We start from the raw sequence: 9,930 nt of genomic DNA on the forward strand, positions 1-9,930 counted from the left end.
AATTAAATAATTATTACATTACATTATTAGTATTATTATTACATTACAGTTATTGGGAAGACACACATTATGTTTCTGTGTAAAAATAAGTAATTAAATAACGTAAAAAAGTTATCTAAATGGATAAATGCCCAAGTCCATGCACTGGAGTGCCCAAGTCCATTCACTGGAGTGCATGGACTTAATAAAGTGGATGCTGGACAAAATCCCTGCTATGTTTCGACTAGTGTGACATACGCACACGTCCGGGGAGACCTCCTCTACAACACCACACTGTCCGCTAAGCAGCAGAGGTGTAAAACAAAAATTGCCACCAGGTCAGATGTAAAAAAAACTTAAAAAAACTTCCCATTTCCAGACTACAGTGGACTAAAGTGGACACTGGACAAAAATCCCTACTATGTAACTTTTGATCAATTTATGTGTGTGTGTGTGTGTGTGTGTGTGTGTGTGTGTGTGTGTACAATGTTTGCACTTTATGTTTGCAGTGATGTTTTGCACTATAGGTACTTACTGCATGTTGTACCTTTTTATACATTTGAGTGATGTGTGCACTTATAGGTACATTGCATGTTGTACCATATTATACATTTGAGTGACGTTTGCATTGAAGTACATTGCATGTTGTACCTATACTTTTGAGTAACGTTTGCACTTGGTACATTGAACGTCTTACCTTTTTATACATTTGAGTAATGTATGCACTTATAGGTACGTTTGCACTTATAGTATCATTTTGAATTTTTTAGTGACGTTTGCACTGATTGACGTTTGTAGTTTTTGCATGTTTTGCATGTGTTTGAATAATGTTTGCTGTATTAACACAGATGCACACACATACAGTAAATTGATCAAAAGTTACTACTAAACTATTAAAGTAGATTCTCAGTCCACCTTAAGACAAATTACGTTTAAAAACAAATATTGTAGGGATTTGGAAACTTTTTTTGCAGAGTGAATTTTTCTTCTTCTGTGTAACAGTGAATGAGAAACACCGTAAGCAAACTGTATGCCTTTTTCTTTCCATTGAAAGTGTACACTGTTATATTAGCAATGATTAATTAAAAGGTATTTTTTTGTAACTTTCAAAGCCTTGTCTGTATTCTTTTATATTCTATTGTATTTTAGTCCACTTTTTGACCTTTCACCTCGCTGTATGGCATGCCAATTTTTGTTTTACACCTCTGCTGCTTAGCGGGTGTTGTAGAGGAGGTCTCCCCGGACGCGTGCGTATGTCACACTAGTCGAAACATAGCAGGGATTTTTGTCCAGTGTCCACTTTAGTCCACTGTAGTCTGGAAATGGGAAGTTTTTTTAAGTTTTTTTACATCTGACCTGGTGCCAATTTTTGTTTTACACCTCTGCTGCTTAGCGGACAGTGTGGTGTTGTAGAGGAGGTCTCCCCGGACGCGTGCATATGTCACACTAGTCGAAACATAGCAGAGATTTTTGTCCAGTGTCCACTTTAGTCCACTGTAGTCTGGAAATGGGAAGTTGTTTTACATCTGACCTGGTGCCAATTTTTGTTTTACACCTCTGCTGCTTAGCGGACAGTGTGGTGTTGTAGAGGAGGTCTCCCCGGACGCGTGCGTATGTCACACTAGTCGAAACATAGCAGGGATTTTTGTCCAGCGTCCACTTTATAAAGTCCATGCTCTCCAGTGAATAGCATTTATCCATTTAGATAACCTTTTAATTACTTATCTTTACACAGAAACATTACTTATTACTTATTTTTACACAGAAACATAATGTGTGTCCTATAGCATCGTTTAAATGCTTAGTTAATCGTTTTAATGTGCAAATTAATCTTTTTTTCAATACTCTAGAGGGTACTCTTATTTTGAAGAGATCGTCCCCCGGAAGTCTTATATTTGCTAGCTTAGATTTGCCAGAAAAACAGTGCCGTAAAAGGCTGTTACAAACATGGCGTGCTTGCTGGCTAGCCCTTACGAACCAATGTTAACATGGAAGACTAAACGCTACACACTGCTATACTATTTTATTATAGCAATATGTCTGACGTCGCAGAAAGTCTCGGCTAAACGGGATAGTCTCAGAGACATTACTGACGGGAACTGGGAGGACATCTTGTCAGGAGAATGGATGATTGAATTGTGAGTTCCATGCTAAAGTGCTAAATGTTCAGCTAAGGTGGTTACATGGCTAGCTGTGTAGTAGGGCTAGCTGTGTAGCAACATTGTCTAGGCGCTAACCGTTAATCTGATGATATGATTTTTTTCCCAGGTCTCTGCAGGCTTCCAGTCTGAAAGATGTTATTATTATTACTAGTCTTATCTTGAATTGTCTTGTCCTGTTATCTTGCAGAGTAAATCTAAGCTCCATGTCAAGTTGACTATATAACAGTGACTGTGATAGCAAATGTCTAGTAATGTTGACAGTTAAGTTGACAGCAAAATAGCTAACATTAGCAATTATGCATATTGTTGTCAATCCATATTGCATTTTGTTAAGACTGATGCGTATGATCATTCCGTTTTATTTGGATTGTTAAACTGTGACAGTTAGTAAATGTTTGGTAAGGTTCCACTTCCTCATAAATCTTTCCCCAGCTTTGCCCCCTGGTGCCCTGCATGCCAGCAACTCCAGTCTGTGTGGAATGACTTTGCGGACTGGGGGGACGACATGGGGGTCAACATAGCCAAAGTGGATGTCACAGAACAACCTGGTATGACCTGAGTTACTTCTCTTTTCTTGGCTGTAATTTGATTCTTGCATTCCCTAACCGGGTAGAAGTGGGTGCACTTACCCTCAGTACTCTACATTGAAACACTAACATCAGCCAATGCTTTTGTAGCTACTATAATCAGAATAACATATCCTGTTATTTCTCGGTTTTGTTATGAGTCAAATGTTGCTTCCTGCACTGTAACATTGCACCTCTCCTCCTCCTGTAAGGTTTGAGCGGTCGATTCATCATCACCTCACTTCCTACCATTTACCAGTAAGTTCTCTGGTATATTGTGGTTATTTAATTTCCCCTTAGGGTTGAACGATATATTTTCATCATTGTCATGTTCGCATGTGCAATAGTGACAACATTGCACAGGAAAACAAATTGGGTTTTGATTCACTCCATAGAGTTCCGCTAAGACACCTTTACTACTTTATAGAATATTGAAATGAGAAAATGTCTTGTGTTGTGTAGGCTAAACTAGTAACACAGACATTTCACCCACTTTTTCTCTACACCTGTAAACCTGTGATGTGACAATAATAACGTTTAGTTGAATATAACTGTTTTATTTTCCTCTATAAAACCACCCTAATCATTCATTGCTAGAGGGATACATTATTTCCAATGGTAGCAATTTATGTTAAAATCTGCATATAGTATCAAGGAAAGTATGTAACTCATGTTTTCTTTGGTTGATTTTTTAACACTTAAACCCTGTAGTCTTGAGTTCCAACAGTATTTGGACCGCTACACCAAATGTCTTTGCCAAGCTCAAAAGCAATGCGACGGACCACTGTTTTCTGACTGATATTTTCCGTCTACACCGAATATCTTGTGCTGGATTTATAGCTACTATTTTGTATTTTTGGCAAATGAATAGGCAGGTGGTTAATCACAACATATCACAACTTTTTCCAATATCATAATCATTCAGCCCCAGTTTCCTTCTCATCTGACTGACAAGTGCATATCTCCCCCCATTTAAACCCCCCATTTACTTTTTTACTTGTAAGCAATAGCTCAATGATGGTCTGTAGAGTTGTAGATTGCTGTCAGACTAACATTTTGTTGAAGTAAATGTTTATTGTTTACATGGATATAATTCAAAATAATGACTTGTCATTTTGTTCTATTCTATAATTATTTGTCGGGGTTGTATTCTATAATTCTATTTTTCTCTCACTGTATGTCCCTGTGTACTATTTTAGTTGCAAAGATGGAGTGTTCCGGAAGTACCAAGGGGCACGCACTAAAGATGACTTTCTTAGCTTCATTGATGAGCAGAAATGGCAGGCGGTTGAGCCCATTTCCTCTTGGTTTGGGCCATCTTCTTTTTTGTGAGTTCCCAACTTGACAGCAATTGATATGCAATGTGTGTTATAGTAGAAACTGATTATTTTATATCAGATGCATTTATTTATTTTTTTGCATGCCAGTAACATCCCTGCAACTGAGAATTGACAATGATTTCCCAAACTACTAACAATAGTTTCTTACTGTGTTGTCTTTGGTTTTGAGGTCTCTCAACTGCCTATACTACAGAGACTATGTAGCTATGTTAGAAGTTTTTAAAAAAAAAAGAAAAAAGAATGACATGCTACTATTTCCTCTTTCGTTCCAGAATGAATTCAATGTCTGCTTTGTTCAAGCTCTCCATGTTTATTCGGGTAAGTGAGGTTTGAAGAATAGTTTGCTTGCCATAAAAGCCAAAGCATTGACAGGCAACATTGATGTGTCTGTAGATTGTTGTCTATCTATAAATTGGGCACAGTCGGACCGCTTGACTTAAAACTTGCTGACAATGGCGTGTGTAATACACACGCCATTGTCAAGTTTTAAGTCAATCAGTCAATCGGTCGTCAAAAATACAATGGTATATATAAATGCAGCACAAGAACACTAGGCACTGGAAACGTGGGAAGTAGTCTTTCTTTTGTCCACTAATCACACAATCTAAAATATATCTGACCATAAACGCTTTTGAACATCCATGCGGCTCTATTCAGTGGCAGTGCACTGTCTATATATCTCTTGTTTTATTTCTCTGACACAAGCATGCACCATATGAGAAACGTCAGCGAGCGAGAGAAGTGATTAAAAGGCATTTGTTTCAAATAGACTATCCTGACCTGCCGTGAGCAATGGCGAACCGTGATGTATTTCACCCCTCAAAATTTGGTTTCAATGTCTGTTCATGTTCGTGGCCATGTCCCAACCAGGCTCTCTGTCTGTGTGCAGAGATATTCTGAAGAACTTGTTCACTCCTAGTTCATTTGATTGTTTCAGGCTAGTCTCTACTTGACAGGCGATGCTACATATCAGTACAGTTTAGTGTGATTCTGAGTCAGACTTATTCAGAGTATTTAATAAAACATTTTCAAATGTGTATACCTTATGCACACATGCTTGTGTAATGCGTATGTCCCCCAGCCCTGCCAGCACACTTCTTCTTTTCTTTTCTTTTCTAGACAGGCAAGTGCTTTTGAGACCTTTGTGTCAACCCCTAGTCTTACGATTACTAACCATTTCTTGGTATAATCTGTTCTCCTCCCATCCAGCGTTGTCATAACTACATGACAGAGCAGTTGGGGATTCCTGTTTGGGGCTCATACATTATCTTTGGTTTAGCCACACTCTTCTCTGGCCTAGCCTTGGGATTGGTGAGTTATTCTATAATACTTAATAATTGTGTCAAAATATATTGATGTCCATCCACAGACAAATGCACATCCGATACAAAATTCTAATTCTTGTCTTTTCAGATACTGGTATTCATTGCAGATTACGTCTTCCCTTCGCGGCGATTTTCCTCTCCTGACTACTATCAGAGTGAGTGTGAATGTCCATGCCTTGATTATACTTTAGATTATATTCTATATAAATTCTGGAGGAAAATGCCTCCATCTTGCAGTCTGTCTGTTGATGCAAAGTTAGTTGTGACAAAGGTAAATATCGCTTGATATGACCATGGCAAAAATGCTTATTAATATGAAAATGATTTTGAAAACAATCTGGTATCTCTATTTGTATTGTATTCTTCAAATGTCTCCGCAGAGAAACAAACCACAGATCAAGCTAGGCTAAACCAGCAGCAACAGGAGGAGCATGAGGCGGATGCAGACGCAGAGGAAGATGACGATGACGAAGACGAAGAAGAGGACGGGGATCCGGATGAAGTCTGGCGGAGGAGGAGGAGAGGCTCCCCGGAGGGCCACCCTGAACCCAAAGGGCAGGCCTTCCCTGACGAGGCCCTGAGGAAGAGGGTGGTGGGCAACCGCGAGGAAGAGGAGGAGGACACCTAGAGACCTGTGAGGGCCAACCACAGATGGCCCCTTAACTCCCTTTTGAGAAGAGCAGTGGAGTATGGAGTCAGAGGAGGCTTTGATCCTCAGCAGCAGTGTTTACAGCAGGGAACTGGCAAAGCCCCCATCCCAGGCCAACCCTTCCTCCCTTGGGCCCCTGGCAATGCCTTGCTTCTTTACCTCTCTTTCCATCCTTCCCTCTCCTTTGCCTCCGTTTGTCGCTGAGGGCACATTAGACTTGGGATGACCGCTCTCACTCACCAGCTGAGCTGCAGGCTCTGCCCTGGAGAAGCAAACACTCCCAACACTTGGATTTCCCTCTTTATTATTTTTCTTTTAGAAAACAAATAGCCAGTGTGGGATTTGGGGAATGAAGTTTGGTAGAGTTGGATTTAGCAACTTTATGTTTATCCTATGCATCTTTTTGTGTGTGTGTCATTTTGTTTCTCTCTGTTGAAATATTCTACTTGGCTTGCATTTGGGTAACACTTTGTTGCGTTTTATTTGCCGTCTAATGTATGCTTGTGTTTCTTTGTTTTTTACATCGCAGATATTAAAGAAGTCTACATTTCTTGTAAACAAAGTCCACCTTTACCGTGTATCCTGCTATTGTGAGGCACTGTTGTGCTCAGGATTGCACTTTTAGTGTATATGCAGGGGGTGGCTGGCTGCATCATTTTAATATGGGAATGTGGCAAAAAATCTAGTCCCTATGTTTTTATAATCTTGTGTGAAGTGTGCATGGTGTCATGAGAGGGTGTGTGTGTGTGTGTGTGTGTGTGTGTGTGTGTGTGATTCATGAATTTTGGGTCAGGGACCCTTCTATCGCAGTTCTATGCTTAGCAATCACCAAGATGTTGACTTGGATTGAGAAACACTGCTGCTCTTTAAACAGTGTTAAACAGGTAAATATGTAACCATTGTGTGATCTATCCATATGGATCTATCACCCTGATCAATTGATAATCACACAGTGGGAGTTGCATTTCATTTGGACTCTCCGTATCAAAGAACGTTTTTAAATTGGAGATGTGCCATCAGAAAGGCCTACATTGCATGTCATTACAACATCAGTTATGGAAGCATATTCAGGGACTCTGGCTCTGTGTAAAAAATACATTTAATATATAAAGTTTGTAGTGAGGTTTGGCAAAGCTGCCCTCAAGTTGCTGTTCTTGCTTGATAAATGAAATAGCAAGTGGACCAGAACAATGTTATCCCTAGGAGAGAGGGAATCAATTATACAGTACCAGTAAACCAATGCTTCCAGTTGGGTCTGTGTTTAGCTTTAAAAAAAAATGCACTGTTTGAAAGCATGGTAACTATGGCATCTGGCTGGCATAGAGGTAAAACACCCACCCACCACGGAGGCCATAGTTATATTCACAGCAGTGGTGACTCCTGTCCAACAATTGGTAGTGTTTGTGGGTGGCTGGCTGCACCCTTCCTCATTGCTGCATTAGTGATTCCTGCTGGGTGGTCTGGGGCTGGTCACCTGTTCAGTGGTGAGGGGAACTGGGGAAGATGCATTTATTTTCTCTGTGTGAAACTTGGGTGCAAAGAAGTGGCTGGTGTTTTGTAATTGTTGGAGGGGGGTGCATACTTGGTTTAGACTAGTCATTGGTTAGACATGGGTTTAGGTTTAGGTGTGCTGCCCCGTGGGAGGTTAGGTTTAGGGTGAGGGTTTGAGATAGGTTGTAGTTGTAGGACTAATGACTGGTCTAACCAATGACTAGTCTAAACCAAAAATTGTCTAAACTAAGTACTGCACCCTGTTGGAGGAACATAGTAGCTGTGTACACCTTGCCAGGCCAACAGTGGAGATTGGAAGCAACAGGGACTGTAGTGTAGGGAATTGGCATCAACTAAATGGGGAGAAACTGTCAAAAGAAAGCCACAGTAACCTATTTTATGTTGGCTCCAACCTTATTTGTAACGAGCACCATTTTACTCACCCACTGGTTTCTCGTTAGCTCATCAGCAGTTAATCTTCTTTTACACTAACTGTTGAGAACGTCCATTTCACTTGAATGACAACGCCTGTGTTTTTTGTTTAGTTTTTTTTAAACCAGAAAGGTACAATGTTTGACCAATGTCCATTAGACATTTTACTCTACTTATAATCATGCTTAGGATGAGACTTGCAAAATTGTTGTTCATGATTTCTATTATATTAGAGAAAATTTAATTTTGGTGATGGTTGAAATAATCATTAACCTATAAACTAGCCATGGCTTGTAGCTTTCACAACTTGTTTGGGTGCATTAAGGCTTATTTTTATACTCTGTTGCATGGCCATGTTGCTCGAGTGAAATTGCGTATTTTCAGATGGTGTGTTCATTTCCGTTGAGTGACAGTCATGCAACAAAGAATGAAGTAAGCCTGAGCCAGCAGTGCTCCTTACTGTGTGAACAACATTTCTCTCAATAAAGACTCTTGAAACCAAACATCAATCAGTCCATCTGTCTCAATGCCATCTGTGTAAGCCCACATCTGAATTTTAAACACGCTTACTCTGAATATTAACCAAGAATGAGCATGGCAATGTCATTTAAATCATATAAAATCTGGATGTTAAACTTGAAGGTATACAAGATACCCTGTTATTACTAGTACCCGTATTAGATGTTTTTTTAGAAGTACATTCCACAAATAAGGCTTTATAGGACGAGTTGATATGTTTGGTTGTAAAGTGGGGTGTGAGTATTGGATGAAATGTTTTTGTAAAGCATTCCCCATTGAAGATGTTTTCTGAAGCTTGCCCCCGTTTTCCCCAGTAGATGGCAGTGTTGCACATACAACCATGGACAATATCTACCTGCATACTATCCATACTCCCAAAGTTTGCTATTTCAGAATTTGATACAGAGTAATGTATGGGTGGATAACTGCATATCAAAGACTACTCCAATGGCATACTTAATCTACCGCCAGGAATATATGTAACCATAGCATTTACACTACACTTTAGGTAATTAGAGACAGGTAACTTTAAAAGAAGCTAAGATACAAGATACAATCCCATCTCTTTATTCTCTTGAGACTTGTCATTTCCTTTTCAGATGTCTGTCTCAGTCACTTCCATCCTCCCAGGGGGATAACCTTTGTCTTTGCGCCTCTGGATTAATAGGAAAGACGGTCAGAAGACTGGATATTTATCAGTGTTGTCATTGCATGTGCACTCCATTTAGTGGGGTTTCACTCCCCAAGGGTGCAGAGAGGATGCCACTGCCAACCTTCACAGTAAAATCACGAGTGTTCATTCTGAGGGTATAAAAATGTACCTGTAAGCCTCACCTGCCTAACCTGACTCCGCCAGATGGGGCAGCAGAGAGGAACCCAGTGTACTCTCTGCTGCCCCATCTGGCGGAGTCAGGTTATCACCTGCCAGCCTATACTGCAAAGCCCTGAGTGTTGATCTGAGGTTGTCACTCTCTGTGACATTCAATAACAAGTAAATACACCTACATTGCTGTTGGTTTATACTGTTGTGTTGTGTTCTTGTTCATATACTCAGGGTCCACGAGTCCATCTACTTTTCTATTGCCCTTGTTTTTACCAAGAACTTATCAAGGTTTCATGTGGGTTTCCATGGTAAGTCTTAATTTAATTTATAGACAGTTTGAAATATAACCTGGCAGTTAAGTGTCGACTTTCAAATTAAAACTCCTTCTATCCTAATTGCATTTAGCTGTTTTATTTATTTATTTTATTTTATCTAGCATTTTAGTGTTTGTTGTTTTCTTTTATTTATTTAGTATTGTTTTCTTTTATCTAAAGGAATTTGTAGCGCTGCTCTGAAAAATGCCCACATTAAAATGTTATTGTCATCATTGTATTATAATGTGCTTCATTTATTACCTTAATGTAATGTTCAAGGCAATTAATACATCAGGTGTGCACATGTATGTATATACTGTAGTAGGCTAT

General features: G+C 39.6%; 1 protein-coding gene across 2 annotated transcripts; it reads left to right on the forward strand.

Moving 5' to 3' along the window:
- Positions 1 to 1,913: 1,913 nt before the first annotated feature.
- Positions 1,914 to 8,453, forward strand: tmx1 (thioredoxin-related transmembrane protein 1). Of its 2 annotated transcripts, XR_013792336.1 has the most exons (9): positions 1,914 to 2,117; positions 2,574 to 2,689; positions 2,920 to 2,965; positions 3,907 to 4,035; positions 4,320 to 4,365; positions 5,257 to 5,358; positions 5,461 to 5,527; positions 5,753 to 6,783; positions 6,815 to 8,453. XR_013792336.1 is itself a non-coding variant. In XM_079528899.1 (8 exons), the coding sequence occupies exons 1-8, from the start codon at positions 1,927 to 1,929 to the stop codon at positions 5,998 to 6,000; spliced, it is 945 nt and encodes a 314-aa protein (XP_079385025.1). In that variant the 5' UTR covers positions 1,914 to 1,926; the 3' UTR covers positions 6,001 to 8,453. The 2 variants fall into 2 exon arrangements, 1 of the variants encoding a protein (XP_079385025.1); XM_079528899.1 differs by having other exon boundaries at positions 5,753 to 8,453.
- The last annotated feature ends 1,477 nt before the right edge of the window (positions 8,454 to 9,930 follow it).

The sequence above is a fragment of the Electrona antarctica genome, assembly GCF_951216825.1.
Source record: "Electrona antarctica genome assembly, chromosome: 18".
NCBI classification, from domain to species: Eukaryota; Metazoa; Chordata; class Actinopteri; order Myctophiformes; family Myctophidae; genus Electrona; species Electrona antarctica.